The 20405-nt window shown below is 35.8% G+C and overlaps 1 protein-coding gene across 9 annotated transcripts in view; it reads left to right on the forward strand.

Annotated features, from left to right (window-relative positions):
• TDRD3 (tudor domain containing 3) overlaps positions 1 to 20405 on the forward strand; it is a 180909-nt gene that overhangs the window by 87743 nt on the left and 72761 nt on the right. For all 9 annotated transcript variants that reach the window (XR_004268813.1, XR_004268812.1, XR_004268811.1 and 6 more), the window contains exons 6-9: positions 3551 to 3622; positions 5569 to 5718; positions 12682 to 12822; positions 19722 to 19878. Coding sequence is in view for 6 of the 9 variants with exons in the window: in XM_032277333.1 (XP_032133224.1) it covers positions 3551 to 3622; positions 5569 to 5718; positions 12682 to 12822; positions 19722 to 19878 (520 nt within the window). In the remaining 3 variants the exon portion in view is untranslated. The remainder of the gene's footprint in view (positions 1 to 3550; positions 3623 to 5568; positions 5719 to 12681; positions 12823 to 19721; positions 19879 to 20405) is intronic.

Below are 20405 nucleotides of genomic sequence, written 5' to 3' on the forward strand. Positions count from 1 at the left end.
TTTAGTTTTATATGATATGAAATTCTTGGTTGGAATTTCTTTTCTTTAAGGATATTGAAAATAGGCCCCACTGTCTTCTGGCGTGTAAGGTTTAAGCTGAAAGGTGTGCTATTAGCTGGATGGGATTCTTTTTGTAAATGCTCTTTTCTCTAGCTACCTTTATGATTTCTTTCTTTTACATTGACCTTGGAGAATCTGATGACTATGTGTCTTCGGGATAGTTATCTTGCATAATATGTCACAGAAGTTCTTTGAATTTCTTCAATTTGCATATTGACCTGTCTAGTGAGATTTGGAAAAGTTCTGTGGACTGTAGAAAAAGAGAGAACAAATTGCTTGTTCTCTTCCTGGAATGGGAAAGTGTTGTAGATTTGGTCTCTTTATATAACCCCATATTTCTTAGAGGTTTTGTTCATTTTCTAAATTACTTTTTACCTCAGGTTGGGGGTGCTCACACTGGGGAATGCCATGGGTATGTGGTGTGCAAGTGGGAGTGCTTTAGTAAGGAGAGCCCCACAGGCAGCGGTATTCTAGCCAGGATGATGGGGAGTGCTGCAAGTGAGGGGGCTACATGCAGGAAATGCTCCTGTGGTAACAGCTGGGGCACTTTGGGTGGTAAGTGCTCCAGCAAGGGCCACTGCAGGCACGGGGCCATGTGGGAGGGGGATGCTTCAGCCAGGGGCTCTCTGGTGGTGCCAGCAGGAACACCACAGGTGGGAAGCACTCTGGCATTGGTAGTTGGCTTGCCTTGGGTGGGCAGCTCTGGCAAGGGGCACCATAGGAGGGGGGCATTCTGATGGGGGACAGGGACTCAGCAGATGGGAAGTTTGCTGAAGGAGTGGCAGTGAGGTCACAGGCAAACAATTCTGGCAGGAGGATGTCAGCAAAAGTGTTCTGGTGGGACAATGGTGGCTACACTGCTTGCATGCATGACCAGGCAGGGACTCTTGGAGGAGTGTTTTCTTTATTATTGATTTCAACAATTTGATTGTTTAATTATGATGTACCTAACATGGTTGATGTGTGTTTTATCCTGTTTGGTATTCACTGAACTTTTTGGATCTATGAGTTTACTATTTTCATCACATTTAGAAAATGTGATTTGGCCAATATTTTTTTCTTCCTTCTTTCTTCTCCTTTTTTTTTTTTTTTTTAAATATACCTTCAATTACACACACATACATTAGACTGCTGGTAATTTTCCCATAAGTCACTGAAGATCTATTCATTTTTTTCCCTTGGCTTTTTCCTTTGGCCTCATTTTGTTAGATTTTATTACTATATCTTTAAATTCTTTATTACTGATCTTTTCTTCTGTCTTATCTAATTTACTCTTAAGTCCATCCAATAAGATTTTCATTGTTGATGGTTTTTTCTTTTATGGAAGTTCCATTTGGTACTTTTTTTTTTTTTTTGTATTTTTCTTTTCTAGTCGAATTTATTTTTTCTTTTAAATACTTCAATATAGTTATCATAGCTGTTTAACAACCTATTTGCTAGTTCGCCATCTTTGTCATCTATGGCCCTGTTTCTGTTGACTAAATTTTCAGATGGTTATGGTCACATTTTTCTTTCTTGACATGCCTTGTAGTTTCTGCTTAGATGCTGGACATTGTGATATTGGTAGTTGTTGAGAGCCTGGATTTTGTTATTTTCCTTTAACGAGTATAGGACTTAGCTTTGGTGAATAGTTAATTTACTTTTGACCAGTTTGGCCCCTTCAAGACATGTATTGAAGTTTTGAAAGGAATATCTACAGTAGCCTTTGTTCCAACTATTTTTTAGCCCTCTGGATTTCTATTCCTTGTCTTGAATTAAGGTCCAAAGAGTTTTTAGTCTGCATAGTCCAGTCTGCTTGGATTGTCTGTATACCGTTTATGAGTTCTGGTACTTGTTTGGCTTAACAGCTCTCAGTTGTTTTTGGCTCAGCCTGTTCTTAGCAGTAACTCAAGGGAACAAGGGTGAAAGTTTCTGGAGCTTCCTTTCTATGCAGCTGCTTCTTTCTGAAGCAGCCCCACAACTTCCAGTTGCATCAGCCTGCTTGAACTGTGAGACTGATATTCTCAACTCCGCTCTCTATGATCTCTGTCTGCATCATGGCTCTAAGCAGAAAGCCCAAGCTCACTGTTTTTTTTCTTTTTCTCTCAGGGATAATAGTCTTCCATTATCTGTTATCCTGTGTCTTAAAAACAAGAAATGTTGTTTCTTACGCGTTGTCAAGATTGTTAGTTGTTTATAAAGAGAGATTAAGGATTGCTCATGTACCTTACATTTTTAATTATATGTTATTGAGATATGGTATTATTTGCAATTTGTGAACTTTTAAAGGAAATGGTAGTATAGGTTGAAATGATTTATAATTGTTTCAATAGTCTGTTTAATATTTAAATTAAGGAAAGGGTCTCTTGATAATTGTATGCATTTGTTGTTTTAAAAAATTAGGTTAATATCTTAAAGATAGGTTTTAAAGAAATGTAGCATTTATATACAGTTTAAATTATTATTTGCTCAATAAACTGAATGTTGCAATTGTCATTAGTCTTAATTATCTTTATAAAATATACATAAAATATACAGTGTTTACATGATCAGGAACTCTGGAATAGACTTGAAAGTGCACATGATGTTTTTTTTTTCCAACATTGTCACCTTGTGTTTTACATCATATTTAAATCATAATGGTTTCTGTAATGACTAAAACACACAAAAAGTTTAAAGTTGTAATATATTAAATAATAACTAGTAAAACATCTATATATATATATTAATACCTAAAAACCAAAATAAGTCGGAGGAATACATAACTGAAGAGAGCCCTGAAGACTCCTTATGGGATTTTTGGAAAGACTTTATCATGTGAGAAACTGCTTTTGCTAGGAGAAGATTTTCTTTCCATTTTCATAATACATTGTTATGTCTCTATTTTTATGAGATTTTAAGAAAAAGAAAACTCAAATTAGTTAGATGTGGAAGCTTATTTTTATTAATTAACAATTGGTTGAATACTTTTCAAAATATAAATTATTTTGAAAAACATAAAACATTAAGGAAATTTCAGTAAAATTGAAAGAACCTCCATATTATATACTGTAACAATCTGTTCTGTTTAAGTAATTAGAAATCACCTTTATGTTGTTAACTAATAAATTTTGTGTCTAAAAAATTTATTTTTAAAGGTAATTTCTAGGTAATATTGTCTCCTATAGTTTTATGCTTTGACATGGAATTCTTGTTACCAAAGTTTGTTATTTTTGAATTTGCTTCTTGTTTAAGAGGACTGTTTTCTTCTTAGGGGAATGGCCTGATAAATATTTCTGAAAGTTATGTGTGAATATGTGTTTTAGTAAGGGGAGGTGAGGAGAGAGTCTTTGCCTGATTATTGAAGTTAAGAATAATATATTTTGTGTGGTTTGAAATACTTTATGGAAGGTCTTTTTATTCCTATTTCTTATAAGAATCTACTCAATAGATAGATTCCTATTACATTATAAATGTTGGAAATATAGTTTTTATGTATAACAGCTCTTTTGTAACTGGACTTTTTCCACAGAGCTTATCAAAACACAATAGAAGCAATATTGGAACTGAAGGTGGACCACCTCCTTTTGTGCCTTTTGGACAGGTAATGACTTTTGTGTTGGGAGTTGAATTTAAATTAGGAACAGGTATTTTTCATTAGTATTCAAGCTGTATTTCATTATGTGCTGAACTGTTTATTAAGAGGTTATGGTGTTATTTGGAAATCTGAAGTTTAAGGAATTTAGTAATTTTTTGGTTTTTTTACTTCACTGTAATTATATTGTTGATGTTTGCAAGAGCTGTTAACCCAAAGATTGAAGGAATTAAGAGTCATATCTGAAAAGTAACTTATAACCAATTAAAATAGGATGGAGGAAGGGTTTTTTTTTAAGAGAAGTTCAAAAGTAAGAAAACAGAAATATGTCATAATTTCTCATTTGTTCATTAAAAACATAAGATGGGGAGAGAAATGATGCTACACAGGGTAATCAGATGAAATGCTACTTTGAGGCAGCTCCACTTCTGACCAGTATCTTGTGATTTCAGTTGTCTTCAGCATCAGATTGCTTCTCAACAATCTTTTCCAACCTGTTCTTGCTTTATCCCTGACAATTCTAAGAATAATTCTTGTGGCAACTTGCTCTTCTGATGATGCCATCAAAATTTAGCTGTTTGTAATCTGCCTTGCATTTGCTCTTTAATTTTTTTCAAGAGTGCTGGGCTGGGTAAGAGTAGCAATGAATTGTGGAGATAACAGGTAGGCAACAGATCTGCATATCCATAACAAGATTATGTGTGTGTGTGTCTGTGTGTCTAAATTTTGGTATTTAGTACGATCTTCAAAAGCCTTTTGTAAGATCTACTCTCACTTAAGTAAATCATTTTTGCAACAGACCTATTTTGAAGCATTTTAAAAATAATGTTTTTTCTTTTACTGATTTTGGAAGAAGAGATAGCCAAGATAAAAGGAAGTATGAAGTCCTGTGGCGTGATCCATGTTGATGATTGATAGTCTCCCAGTGTAATAAAAATCCCCATAAGAAAAGCAGTGCAAACATTCTAATAACTTATATTTGAAAATAATAATGATATATGTAAAAATTTACTCTTAAACATTTTGATGATAATATTTCTCTTCCAGAAAGACTTATGATCTAATTATTCTTAAGACTTTTAAGTGTTTTATAGCTTTTGGGGGTTTAGGGGATATAATAAAAGGTATAATTTTAATAATATTATTTGTTTATAAAGTTCATTCTGAAAAAATTCTTAGGCAGCATCTTGCAGCCTTGTACATGGATTGAAGATAGGTAATGCTGAGTGTGTGTTGGTGTCAATATGATGTATTTTTATTACTGAAATTTTTCTGTATTTGTGTAACACGTTTCTTTAAGATATTCCTCCTTTTCATTTTTTTTTAAATGAGTTGAGAAAAAGTTCATTTTATAGAATTTTTACTGGTAAAATTGGAATGGAGATCAGAATTGAGGGCTTATTTTTAGGCAGTGGTACCTTTTTGTAATTTATGAGAAAAAATATGAAAACTTTGAAGTCTGATTTTGGACAAGAGTATGTTTTTAGAGTGTGGTTTATAAGTGCAGAGACTTTTTTTTATATTGTGATATAATTGTAATAACCAATCCACATATGGATATTGTGGTATAATATGGAAATTAAGCTCTTCATGACAAAACCAAATTTAGATCTTGTTGTGCATTAGTCAAGATTTTTTGAAACATAAAATTATTTAAGTAATTACCCTAAAATGAAAGTTAGCTCTCTTGATTCAGTATATGTTTTAAATATGTGCCTGGCTTAGATGCCCACAAATTCATATAGCTTTTAATTTTATTTACTAGTTATGTTTGTTTAAAAGTTATTTTTCCAATTTTCTACTTTTAAATATATGGGATAGAATTTTATTTGTGTAGGCTTTTAGCTATTGTAAAAGATACAAGATACTTTCTTTTGAAGAAGTTTTACTTTCTAGTGAAAACTTGAATCTCTTTTGGAACTACTCAGTTGACTTATTCTTACTTGTTTTACCAGAAGTGTGTATCTCATGTCCAAGTGGATAGCAGAGAACTTGATCGAAGAAAAACATTGCAAGTTACAATGCCTGTCAAGGCTACAAATGATAATGATGAATTTGAAAAGCAAAGGACTGCTGCTATTGCTGAAGTTGCAAAGAGCAAAGAAGTAAGAAATCAAATCATTACACATTTCTTATTTCTTAACGTTATGTTCTGTTTAGATTACCCATGATCATTATTGTCTTTTCACATAAGCTACCTAATTCAACAAATACTTAACCTTGTTCTTCTTACATATTCCATAAGTAGGAATGCTCTGCCACTGTATGGAATCTTACATGTTTTACTCATGTGTTCTTTTTCCAGATCTCTAAGATAGTTCCAGCCAGTTACTTTTGCTGGCAAATTACCCTTCTTTTCTCCTTCTTCCCTTTTTTTAAAGAATGTAGCAACTGGGCACACTTTTTATTCTGGCAGAGAGTTTCCTATTAGTAGTTGGGCTAGTTGCCACTTTTTTGGGGATAATTTCCCCTTATTAATAGCAATTTATGAGAAATAGCAACTTCTGAGAGATGAATAAAAATGTTGCTGAGAATGGCAACTTCTGAGAGATGAATAAAAATGTTGCTGAGAATTTATTTCTATTGTATGACTGAATAGTATTCATTATGTGTAGACAGTCAGCTCTCCATATCTGTGGATTCAACTCTTCCTAACTGTGGATTCAACCAACAGTGGATAAAAAATACTTGTTGGGGGGAAAAGGGATGGTTGCATCTGTACTAAATGTATACAAATTTGTCTTGTGCTTATTCCCTCATGAGATAGTATAACAACTATTTATATAACATTTACACTATATAAGGTATTACAAGTAATCTAGAGATGATTTAAAGTATGCAAGAATGGCTGGGCGTGGAGGCTCATGTCTGTAATCTCGGCACTTTGGGAGGCTGAGGTGGTGGATCACGTGAGGTGACGAGTTCGAGACAAGCCTGACCAACATGGCAAAACCCCATCTCTGCTAAAACTACAAAATTAGCCATGCACTGTGGTGCATGCCTGTTATCTGAGCTACTCAAGAGGTAGAGAGAGGAGAATCACTTGAACCCAGGAGGTGGAGGTTTCAGTGAGCTGAGATTTTGCCATTGCATTCCAGCCTGGGCAACAATAGTGAAACACAGCCTCAAAAAATAAAAATTAAAAAATAAGTATACAAGAGGATGTGCATAGGTTGTATGCAAATATGATATCATTTTATGTAAGGGACTTGAGTGACCATGTTTTTTGTTATCTGCTGGGAAAGTGAGAGTGATGGGAGTCCTAGAGCCAATCCCTGTGTACTATATTTTCTTATCCCTTCACCTGATGGTAGGCAGTCAGGTTGATTTCATAACTTGGCTATTGTAATAGTGCTGCGGTAAATATGGGAGATAATCTCTTTGACCTACTGATTTCCTTTCCTTTGGATAAATACCCAGTAATGGATTGCTCAGTCATATGCTAGTTTTATTTTTTAGTTTTGTTGAGCAACTTCCATATTGTTTTCTGTAATGGCTGCACTAATTTACATTCCCATCAACAGTGCATAGAGTTCACCTCTCTTTACATCCTCACTGGTATTTGTTATTTTTTTATTTTTGTCTTTTTGATTATAGCAGTTTTAACTGGGTTGAGATAATACCTCATTTTGTTTTGATTTGCATCTCCTTGATGGTGTTATGAGACACCCAGGGTTCAGTCTAGATCCTTCTGCTCACTGCACAGAAAGCCAATCACTGAAATATGAGTGTTACTAGGAAAGAAGGCTTTCATTTGGTGCTGCAGCTGAAAAGATGGGTGATCAGTCTCAAATTCATCACCCTGATGGGCTAAAATTAGGGATTTATATATCAGGGAAGAAATGTAACTATGTGCAGGAAAACAGGAACTAAGGAGGGGTAAGGAAGCAATTAATGATGAATGAGGGATGTGGCATCTCATTGTTTGGATGTGGTAATCTGGTGAATTTTAGTTCTTTGATACTTTTTTGAAAGGCCTGAATGTCATTTCCTGAAGAAGGGACTCAGATAAAGATAAATTAAGTGGAAGCTTCAGACTTTAAGATCAGAAGGGTCGGTTTCTGTTTATACAAAAAAAATGTGTCTATGGAACTACTGGGCTGATTTCAATGATAAATGATGTTGAACATATGTTCATATACCTGTTGGCCATTTGTATGGTCTTCTTTGGAAAAATGATATTCAAATCATTTATCCACTTTTAAATTGGATTTTATTGTTTTTTTGAATGTTATGTTCCTTATGTATTCTAGATATTGACCCCTTGTCAGATGGATAGTTTGCCATTATTTTCTTTTTTTTTTTTTTTTTTTGAGACGGAGTTTCGCTCTTGTTACCCAGGCTGGAGTGCAATGGCGCCATCTCGGCTCACCGCAACCTCCGCCTCCCAGGTTCAGGCAATTCTCCTGCCCCAGCCTCCTGAGTAGCTGGGATTACAGGCATGCGCCACCATGCCCAGCCGATTTTTTGTATTTTTAGTAGAGGCGGGGTTTCACCATGGTGGCCAGGATGGTCTCGATCTCTTGACCTCGTGATCCACCCACCTCGGCCTCCCAAAGTGCTGGGATTACAGGCATGAGCCACCGCGCCCGGCTGCCATTATTTTCTTTAATTCTGTAGGTTGTTTCTTCACTTGTTGATTGTATTCTTGGCTGTGCAGAAGCTTTTTAATTTGATACGATCTCATTTGTCTATTTTTACTTGCGTGCCTGTGCTTTTGAAGTCTTATCCAAAAAACTTTGCCCAGACCAACATCCTGAAGTAACAAACCCCTCCCTCTTATATTATTGATAACCAAAGGCTCTCTTTTCATTATTTAGAATTTTTTGGCTTATTTGTAATAGGTGTTTTTCTAGTTACTTATTGATTTCTCTTATACTGTGATAAGAAATTTTAGGTCATAAATTAGTTGCTACATAGACATTTCTTAACCAGTAAGATTGAAATTGTTTCCTTTATTCAGAATCTGTAATGAATCTTAGCTTACAATTGCTTTCCTATTTAATTCTGAAGTAAGCAGTAGTCTTCTTGAATTTTGGTTGTTCTTCCTGCAGGGTCTTTCTGTTGTCAGTCTAGTGAGGGGCCAGACGCACAAGCTCTGGAATCACAGCCTGAAAGCATGTCTTGCTGACACCTTTGGATAGTTACTCAGCTTTTTATATTCCCCCACCCCTTTTTTTTTAATTTGTGAAATTCGGAGATAATAATGGTACCTACTTCATATGTGAGAATAAAACATTTAGAACTAATACAGCTACTACCTGACACAGATCATAACACTTGCTCAGAGCTCTCAATAAGCATGACTATTGCTGTTCTTCACTTGTTCCTGTATCCAAGGCATACTTTTAAAAATCCAGTTTTACCATTTCTTAAATTAATACATTTTACATAACTTACATGAAATATACTTATTGTTCCAATAAGAGATAAAATTGTGGAGTTTCAGAAGATACTGAAAATACATATTTTTAAAATGATTACAGAAAGATGTTCTTTTGATTTACGTTTATCTCAAATGAACTTTTCTACCTAGGATTTTGTTGGATGCGGTTATAGCTGTCTATTTATTAGAGCATAGTTAATCTATTGTAAGGTGCTTCTTTTTGTTGTCACAATTGATGTTTTCCCATAAATATTTGATAATTAAAGCATCTTAGATTTTTTTTACAGCAGATATCAGAACATATCAATTTATAAATGAGAGAGCTGATGGAGGCTCAAAACTAACAAACAAACTTGGAACTTGCCCAAGGTTATCCAGTGATAATTGTAGGACTCAATGGATATGTAACATAGAAGATCTGAATCATAAATAATGTAAACATACTAAATAAGCAGATTGCAATTTTAAATATAATAGTCTGTTTAGGCCTCAAGATAGTGAGAGCTCAGTCAAAACTTGAAGGAATAAGAGAATTAGCTACTTGGTTATCTGAGCAAGAGTATTCTAGGCAGAAGGAAAAGCCATGGCAAAGGCTCTAAAGCAGGAGCACAGAGGAACAGCAGAGTGGCCAATGGAAGCAGAGAGAGCAAAGGGACAAGCAGTAGAAGATAAAGTCAAGAGAGATAATAGAGGTTAACTTATGTAGGGCCCTGTAAACTATTATAAAGACATTATACTTCCTTCAAGGAGAAACAGGAGCCTTTGGAATGTTTTGAGCACAGCAGTTAAAATCAGCTGACCTATATTCTAAAAGGGTAATTCTAGGCTCAGCATGGTGGCTCACACCTGTAATTCCAGCACTTTGGGAGGCCGAGGCGGGTGGATCACGAGGTCAGGAGTTCAAGACCAGCCTGGCCAACGTAGTGAAACCCCGTCTCTACTAAAAATACAAAAAAGTTAGCCTGGCATGGTGGCGCGTTCCTGTAGTACCATCTACTGGGGAGTCTGAGGCACGAGAATCACTTGAACCCAGGAGGTGGAGTTTGTAGTGAGCCGAGATTGCACCACTGTACTCCAGCTTGGGCAACAGAGTGACATTTGGTATCAAAAAAAAAAAAAAGGTTAATTCTAGCTGTTGTGTTCAGACTTGGTTGTAGAGAAGGAAAATTGGAATCCAATAAGTAGAGAATTACTGAAGTAATCCAGGATTTAAAAAAATGGTTATGGCTTGGACAAATACAGCAGTTGTGTAGGTAATGCAGAGTGGTCAGATTCTGGAATTTTAAAGGAGCCATTAGGGTTACTGAGATTCAATATAGGGTACAAGAGAAGATATGGTATCAGGAATGAATCTGGCCAGGCGTGGTGGCTCATGCCTGTAATCCCAGCACTTTGGGAGGCTGAGTCAGGTGGATCACCTGAGGTCGGGAGTTTGAGACCAGCCTGACCAACATGGAGAAACCCCATCTCTACTAAAAATACAAAATTAGCTGGGTGCGGTGGCACATGCCTGTAATCTCAGCTACTCAGAAGGCTGAGGCGGAAGAATTGCTTGAACCCAGGAGGCAGAGGTTGCGGTGAGCCAACATTGTGCCATTGCAATCTAGCCAGGGCAACAAGAGTGAAACTCTATCTCAAAAAAAAAAAAAAAAAAAAAAATCTAATAGTTTTACCCAGAGAAATTGGCAGGTTAGAGTTTCTTGCCTTGAAATGAAGCCTGGAGTGAACCAGGTGTGAGGAGAGGAAGATCTGGCGCTCCATTTTGAACATGTGAATATTGAGGTACTTACCAGACATGCAGGTAGTAATAATGTTTAATAGACAATAAGACTGAAGGGTGAGCTTTAAAGTAGACACATGCATTTGAGAGTTGTAGACATCTGGATGGTATTGAAAATTATGAGACCAAGTGAGATCACCAAAGGAATGAGCATTGATAGAGAACAGAAAAGGCTAAGTAATGAACCTGTAACACTTCAACTTGAATTTAGAGCCTAGATGGCAGAAGTGGAACCAGCCAAGGTATGACCAGTAACAGGATAAAAACAAGACAATGCAGAAAATGTATTATGGAGAAGGGAGTGTTAAACTTATCAAAGGCAATTTAAAAGTTACATAACATAAGGACTTAGAATTGCTATAGAATTGAGGAGGTTGTTTATTCCATCCTCATTTTTCTTAACATTCATAAGGTTGGTGGTACGATAAATCATATGGGGTTAAGATAAAGTGTAATCATGCATGTACCAGTGTATGGGTTGATGTGGTCAAAATCTATGTGAGTTCTTTAATGATTATTTCAGGTTTTGTTTTTTAGTAAGGAAGTAAGCATGGTTAACAGTGATGTGAAAGAAGGTGTTAGAGTTTGAGAAGTGAGAACATGTAAAATAGTGTTTTAGACGTTTAGGAATATGAATGGCCTAGGGAAACATGGTAAGATTGCTAGACAGCATTAAGGCCCACTTGAGTTTCATAGTCATGATTATCATGGATGCCTAATTCACATATGAACAAGAAGGTGTGGCTCATAAAGGACAGGTAGTAATAATGTTTGGGTAATATTTAGGTTGTGATGGTTCTAGATATTTACATTAATGAGTAGTAAGTTTTTTAGAGCAGTGAAAAGTGACTCTGAAAATGCTACTTATCCTATTCCTTAATCCATAAAATTGAAAGAAAATTATAAGTAAATGCATCCAGAAGATGGGGCCGTTTCACTGGCACCAAAAGAAAAAGCACTTTCGGAATTACGGAATGTAAAATTTGAAAATATCCTGAATTTGGAGCAGCTCAGGTAACAGAGTTTTCAGGTAATTTTGTTCTAGTATATTAACCAAAATAGTAATTACCGTCTGTTATTGAGTGTTTGCCATGTGCTGGCTACTGAGATAATAACTTAATATCGATGTTGTCATTTAATCCTACCAATATCCCAGTGAGGTAGGTTTTCTAATCCCCGTTTTAAAGATGAAAAGCCTGAGGCTCCACGGAAGGTAGAAGTTAAGTGACCTGCCTGAATGCTAAAGATAGTGGCTGGGCCAAGATTAGTCCCAGCCTTGTCTAGTTCCATAGCCTATGTGTTTACCTGTGCTGCCTTGTTTCCTAGTCTAATAAATTTTGTATCACATTAGTAAATACATTTCTCTAGTTATGCAAGCAATGACTGTGAAGGCATTTCAGATATATTTTTTTTGCTGGGATGCCATAAACCAAAAATTTAATGAATCCGTTAATGAGTCTTTGGTAATTGAAGAAGTGGTTTTAATTTTGATTTGAGTTAAATGTAAATACTGCCTGGTTATCCAAAGATAATCTTGCCTGATAGCTGGATTTAGAACCCAAGTCTCAAGACAGTAGTCAAGTATTTTACTCTAAAATCATTTTAACAAGTAATCTTCACAATGCTTGTATTATTTTCTTCTCTATGGTTGTAATTTTCATTACTTCCCTTTTATTCACAAATTGTAATTATTTTTATTGCCTGGCCTGGATTTATGAATAAAAGAGATTGTGACTAGCAGGTATTTTTGCTATCCAAAAAAATAAGTTAATATTTTATTTTTTCGTGTAAAACACAATTGAGAAACTTTTAATTACTTCAGTTGTTTTTAGCCATAGCTGAGGTTTTAGAGCCATTTTTAAATATTTACGTACCTCTCTTTTATCTTTCTCTTATCTAAAGACGAAGACATTTGGAGGAGGTGGTGGTGGTGCTAGAAGTAATCTCAATACCAATGCTGCTGGTAACCGAAATAGGGAAGTTTTACAGAAAGAAAAGTCAACCAAATCAGAGGGAAAACATGAAGGTGTCTATAGAGAACTGGTAAGGCCAAAAAACCAATTACAAATTTAAAGTGTTTTTCTTTAAATGATTCTTTTATTCTTTCTCGCTACCACCACTGACTTTGTGCAATGTATTATGGACAGATGTTATAACTCTTGAAGACTTTCATTAAGGATTACAATTAAATCATTAAAAATTTGGATTGTTTGAAAAATAATTTACTTAAAACTTCTATCTCACTTAAATTACTAATGTCCAAATATTATATTTTAGAATGGATTAATAAAAAGCCATCAAAAGATGATGCGTTGAAGATATACATTTTTCTGTGCTTCCCCACATCTTTTGTCAAATTTTGTCTAAAGTGATTTTGTTTTGTTTTCTACTCCTTTTTGGTAAGAATATTGTGAAGCAAGCATATGTATTATGTGGACCTAATTGCAAAACATACCTGAATTTTTAAGATAAAAGAGGAGTCAAACATATTTCTGATATGCTGCAACGTTTTCAGATCTAAGGATGTTGGCAAAAATTCATTTTCCTTTGCCTTTAGAGGTGAATGACTGGTTGATTTTTGTCCTTAGAGTACAGAATATCCAAAAGAGCTTAAACCATGGAGGTTTACTATGTCATATAACAAGAAGTTTAGAATTACCAACAAATGTTGGTAAATTCAGGAGTATAACAATATCAGAGCATTTGTGGATATTTCCATGATTTCTGGGCTTTCTCCTTAGGGTTATATAACTGCCCAATGGGTTCACCTTACCCATTGCCTAAATAGAGCTGATTTATCAAGACAGGGGAATTGCAATAGAGAAAGAGTAATCCACGCAGAGCAAGCTATTGTGGGAGACTGGAGTTTTATTACTAAAATTAGTTTCAGCAATCATTCAGGGATCAGAGGTTTTGAGTTTTGTTTTTTGAGATGGAGTTTTGCTTTTGTTGCCCAGGCTGGAGTACAGTGTGCAATCTTGGCTCACTGCAACCTCCACCTCCTGGGTTGAAGTGATTTTCCTGTCTTCTCAGCCTCCCCAGTAGCTGGGATTATAGGCAACTGCCACTAATACCCAGCTAATTTTTTGTATTTTTAGTAGAGATGGCGTTTCACCATGTAGGCCAGGCTGGTCTCAAACTCCTGACTTCAGGTGATCCACTCACCTTGGCTTCCCAAAGTGGTGGGATTACAGGTGTGAGCCACTGTGCCCCTCAGGATCAGATCAGAGTGTTTTTTTTTGGATGTGCTTTTACACAACAGATCAGAGTTTTTAAGGACAGCTTGGTGGGTTGGGGGAAGCCAGTGAACCAGGAGTTCTGATTGGTTAGGTAGGAGATAAATCATGGGAATTGAAACTGTCCTCTTGCACTGAATCAGTTCCTGGGTGGAGGCCACAAGGTCAGATGAGTCAGTTAATCCATCAGGGTGTCGCCAGCTGATCCATAAAGTACAAGGTCTGCAAAATATCTCAAGCACTGATCTTAGGAGCAGTTTGAATCTTATAGCCTCAGCTGATCTCCTAGATGTAGTGTAGTACATAATTTCCCACAAGTGTAGTGTAGTACATTATTTACATCTAAAATTTTACTTGCTAAGATAAAGAATTTCCCTTTGGGGGTCTGTAAAGTTCCTTGGTTTTATCTTCCTAAATGACCCTCTGGGTTATGGGCACCCTGCTCACTTTCATTACCTGACAGAATTTTCAGGATAATTGCCCAGAACTAGAATATTGATCCAGATTTTTATATTACCCATCCCTTTTTGTTTCTTCCAAGCTGTAGGAGATCACCACTTGAATCACAGGAATAAGCAGGGTTAGTCTAAAATGTTGGCAAAGAAACTTAAAAACAATTAATGAGACTGGAATTTAATAAGAAATTTATAAGCTATGGAGCATAATTTTTGTCTCTAGTCCTCATTTTTGGTAAAAATAAATTATGTTAGGACTCTGTTTTTCATAGAATAAACTTTAGTCTTATACTTGGCCTGATTATTTGCATAAAGTGCAGCAAGAATGATTATTTCTGCATAGGCCTTTTGGATTGTCTTTGATGGAACTCTGTTCCACAAGGAATTTCAGATAAGATCTTTTAAGGCTATGCCTAGCCATGGGTTTGTATCTTCAGATACCTGTGAGTTGGGTGATCCTCTCCTCTAAAGGCCCCAAGATAAACTGGGAGCTCCTGGTCCTGATAGAAAGTGACTTTCTTTATTGATCATAGGTTAGGAACCCTGTACAGGGACTCTATATGTAGGTATGAGACCAGTTCTCTCCATGGGACTTTTATTGTCTCTGCAAGTCGAGATTGCCTCCTTAAAGGGAAGCATATCCCTCTAGTCAAAGCCTTGGTAAAATAACCAGTTTTTCTAATTATGTCATCTTGCAAAAGGAAAATGGATTCCTGTTGCACTCATGCAAACAACTATATTGTGATAAGAGTCTCAAGATAGTTTCCAAATTCTAGAGGAACCAGGCAGAGAGAAACAAACATGCTTTGTTCACAGGACTATACCTTACTCAATTATTAAAGGCCATAAATAGTTCAAAATAAGTTTCCTTGACTTTGAAAAACAAACAAGGATCAGGAACATTCTAAGAAAAATCAAAAGGTTGCGTTAGCTCTCTGAATTCAATCCATTTCGTTAACTTCTGTTTTGTTTGATACTTGTGAACGTTTCAGCTCTTCATGAGTCCTGTATATTTTTCCTCTATTCCAGTGTTACAGTCTTCAAGCTAGTAGGATCCTGCATTTGAGAGCACCTGTTAAAGTCTTATAGCTTGATTGTAACCCATCTTTTGAGAAGGAACAAAGCAAGACAAGAATTGTCTGCAAATGACAAAATTTCCAACCTAGTTACAGTTAAAAACATGACTGATAAAGTTTAGTTATCTGTGATTTAGAATAACTTGACAACCTTAATTAATAGCATATACTTAGACATTAGAATTTTAGAAATTCTGTACAATTTTGGAACATATATTTGTATTATTTGCCAAAATATAACTTAAAGAATATTGCAAATGAACATCATTTGGGTAATCTCATGTAACTACACATGTCAAACAATTCTGTTTATCTCTTTTCTGGATGGTTCAGAGCCTCTCTGAACCATCCAGAAAGCAAGGCATCAGGAAAGACAATTTTAAAACTTGAAGTTCGATGTTGGGAAGCCTGCTAAATGTTGGAGGACTTAAACGACTTGATGTTATGAAATAGAATTCCATATTGCCACACATTATTTATTTTGCCAAAATGATGACTCAAAAAGCAAAAACCTTTCATTAACCTTTACTGTTACATGAAAATCCTGTTGAAAGCCCAGTTTTTATCCTTGCATTAGTTTATTAATGTTAATCCCAATTTGTTTAAACAAAACCTTATAAATGATTCCATCTAGTCTTAACCAGTTTGACCATGAGGTGAAATCTTTACAAACCTTTTATGACCCTGGCATCTTAAGGCAACCTTGCTGTGCTTTTATTTCAATGCTCAATTTATAAAAAGATCATATAATACTTTTTTGAATTTAGTTAATGTTTACACATTTTTTGCAAGATTAATTTTAAAAATCTTTTTATAACTTGCTTAAACCTCTAGCTTTATCTTATCAAATGCTTTTAATTCTTGGGGTTTCTTAAAGAAAAGAGTGGCTTTTTTTTCTCCCAAAACAGCAAGTTGGAGATCCTGCTGCCAGTGCCCCATTGGGTGGTTGGAGGCTGGGTCAGTCCAGAAGCGTTTGGATAGCACTGGGAGTTAGCCTCAGCCGGAAATCCTCAGTTGCTCCAGAATATCTTCCAGCCCCATGTGACAGCTAAATCCTCCATGAAAGGAAGCTGATTCAAACATGGCTTTCATGCCCAGCAACCTGTGGGTACTGGGGGATTCTCCATGTTCTCCCCAGCAAGCTGGTCCCCCAAGTCTTGGTGCATGGCTGGCAGCCATGCTAATTATTTTTAAATGACTGAAGAGGGGGGCAGGGAGACAGTATTTGTTGATTTGGTTCTAAAATGGAGGCCAAGAGTCCCAAAATGAAAGAACAGAGTTAGAGTCCACTTCTCTACTCACCATTTCAATGAATGTTAATACCTTGGTATCCTGAATGAGGTCCTCAATATTATCCTGAATGAGGTCCTCAATATGAAGTGGCTACGTTGTCTGGGGTAGATACCTGGGGTTTGTCATCTTGTGCCAGGAAAACTTAGGAGACAGACACACATGAGGAGTTTAGAAGTGGAAGTTTAATAGGCAGTAGAAGAAGGAAGAGAAAGGAAAACAGCTTTCTCTCTAGTGAGAGGGCCAGACTATAATATTCAGCAATCACTGCAGGGTGTTCTTTTTCTCTCAGAATTTTATAATCTGGCTCGAGGAGGGGATGTCTGATTTATGTAAGGCTCACAGATTGGTTTGATCTGGTATGATGTTTACATAGTCCTTGGGGAAGGCTGGCCACCCCACCCTAATCTTATCATGCAAATGAACTTTCCTTTCTGCTGGCGCCATGTCGTCTGCTGCTTATTGTACATGTAGCTGACAAAGAGAAGGGACAATGAAGCAACCATCTTGAACATGATTGGCACAACTGCCAGCATCTATATCTGCAGCTCAATTTTACAGGCTGCTCTTTGTTAGAAAGGAAAATTGGTGCTGTTTTTCATTAAAAGGGAAACCTGACCGAGGACTTCTGTACTCTTATTATCTGCTTAAGTAATTTCTTCTTAACTCCTGTATCATTAGGATTCTCCATGCAGTAAATCTTAATACAAAATTTCAAGACAGGAAAGAAAGGGGACTATTTACCTGGTTGAAGGTCTATTTTATCAGAGAAGAAATTTTTTTCCGAAATATTCAGCTGATTTCCATTTATATCTTCTTGACTGGAACTTCCTAAATCAATCACTGATCAAGGGGAATGAGTTTATCATTAAGGGCAGGCTACCTATTCCTTGAATATAAGGCCATCTCATTCTTAAAAATAAAATAAAAAATCAAGGTTTAAATGCAAGACAGAGTGGAAACAGTGAGCTGAAAAAATATATGGTCCCTAACTTAAGAATCTCTTAAACTTGAGTAAATTGAAGAATATTTCTTTGGAGATGTCTTGACAAAGAACACAAGAGAACATTGGCAGATTGGGGTGTGTTGTGAGATTGAAAACATATGAAAGAAATGACATCATAAAGATGATAGAGAAGGTAGTTCAAGGAATTTGCCCCTCTACTGAAGCAACTGTTGAGCTGGCAAGCACTGTCCAAAGCAATTATTTTAGAACTCTGGATCCTAGTCAAACACTTGTGGCATCCAGGGTAAGTAAATGATGAAGGAATGGTGGTCACTGGCTGACCATGGAGGTGATGGAACAGAGACTTCAGTGGCCACACAATCTCAAGGAATGTATTTCTCGTGGGAAAAAAGTTTTAAGTCACTAAGCAAATTGATGACTGTAACCTTCATCAAGTAACAGAAGTGATCCTTGGGGAGGGGGCATAATCTGACTTTCAGTTGCCTAATTACAAGATTCAAAATGTCCAGTAGTTCCCAACCAAAAATTATAAAGCCTACAAAGAAACAGGAAAGTTGAGCCCATTCACAAGAAAAAGAGAAATCCATTGAAACCATACCTGAAATAGCCCGGTCATTCGACTTAATTAGACAAAGACTTCGGATGAGCTGTCTTACATATGTTCAAAGATCTGAGAGAAACCATTGACAAAGAACTAAAGAAATCAGGAAAACAATGTATGAACAAGTAATGAATATCAAAAAAGAGACAGAAATTTATCAAAAGAAACTGAGTATGTATTCTGGAGCTAATAGCTGAAATTAAAATTTCACTAGATGAGTTCAACAGGTTAGACCTATTTAAGGGTTATAAATTGCTCATTTAAAATATTTTTTGGTGAAGTGCTATGTATGGGACAATATTCTGAATTATATATTTATTTGGGAGATAATTTGGAGAAGGAAAGATTTAATTTTTTTTTACATTCACATTAGTTTTTGAATAAGAAAGATGAATTATAGGTGTTTTTACATTTATTTTAGCATGTATACAGCAAGGATGGTAAGTAGATTTTCTCTCATGTCAACTCTTATCTGTTGATAGTAGCTACTGTGTTTAGAAGAATTCTATGACACAGGGTTTGGAAAAATGTACTGGTCTTTTTTTAAGAGTCTGCATAGACGTCTTATTGTGTGTCTGCCACATGCATGCTATGTGTAGGCTAACTAAAAGCCTATTTATGTAACTACTAGATGTATAAAAGTTAAAGGTATGTTTTTCTCTGCTAGGTTTGGCTCAAGAAATTTCTCTGTAGGATATGTTTATACTGCTTAGGTGGTTCTTGAATTCTATTGAGGTCTAGGTTTTTAAAAGAGATTTGGATTCTGGCATTTGTAAAGTAGATTTTCCTATTGGGGTATAGCTGTCAAAGCATCATAGATAGTATTGCTAATGAATATGGAATAGAATTCTCAAGTAATAGTAAAAAAAAAAAAAGGCTACTGAGGGGGTATCATTTTGTTAGCTTCAATACTTTACATTTTTGGAGAGGTGCTGTATGAATTACATTTCCCTTCTAGTATGGAGAAGTATCAAAAATTTACATTGTTACCATGAAAAATTTTAATTAGGTAGTTTTCTCCTCACCATCTATATTATTTTCAAAGGCCATACTCTAACATACCATGAAATTGTTTTTGTGTGTGTTGCTTTCGCAGTGGTACTTGTAAGGTCAGAGAGTACTCAAGGCACAATCCCACATATCATACAGATTCTTCCTTGCCTCTTGTAAAAAATCAGCAAGTGAATGTTGTATTAGAATGACATTTTTACATAAGTATGAGATGTAATTTTTAGTTAAAAGACAGTAAATAGTTAAAATTTTATGCCTTGCCTTATCTGTGGGCTATCAGCCAGCTTTTCTCTTTATTCCTTACAGGTTGATGAGAAAGCTCTGAAGCACATAACGGAAATGGGCTTCAGTAAGGACGCATCGAGGCAAGCTCTTATGGATAATGGCAACAACTTAGAAGCAGCATTGAACGTACTTCTTAACAGCAATAAACAGAAACCTGTTATAGGTCCTCCTCTGAGAGGTATAACTTATTAAGCACTGTGCCAGATAGTGTTGTTTGCTTTTCAGAGGAATATATGTTATTGACAGCGGCTGTTATAGCTGTAAGGACTGTACCTTTATTTAATGTTTTGGTAAGTGGAAGGAACACCAGTTTGGGAACGATAGAGATATTTTTAGTGTCAGTCTCATCGTCTTCATCTTTATGGGTCTAACAACAACAAAAAAACAAAAACAAAATGTGTCTAACAAGGCCATATTTAACAAGGTTGTTATGAGTAATGGAGAAAATATGTGACTGGTTCTATTATTTCAGCAACTCTGCCACCTGCATAAATGACTAAGCTTTTACAAATTAACAAAAATAATACATTTACTTGGTGTAATTATTTAATCATCACATGATCAATGTGTTATGTGGTATTTCAGGTCCCAGCCCTATATTCTCTTAAGAATATCTGTGGTTAAAGAATGAATTTATAATTTTTCCTTAAAAGATAGTTTATATGAACAAATTCAAACTTCTGAATAGATCATTTATTTAGGGGA

The sequence above is a fragment of the Sapajus apella genome, unplaced genomic scaffold, assembly GCF_009761245.1.
Source record: "Sapajus apella isolate SASKATOON/1434 unplaced genomic scaffold, GSC_monkey_1.0 scaffold9, whole genome shotgun sequence".
Classification (NCBI taxonomy): Eukaryota; Metazoa; Chordata; class Mammalia; order Primates; family Cebidae; genus Sapajus; species Sapajus apella.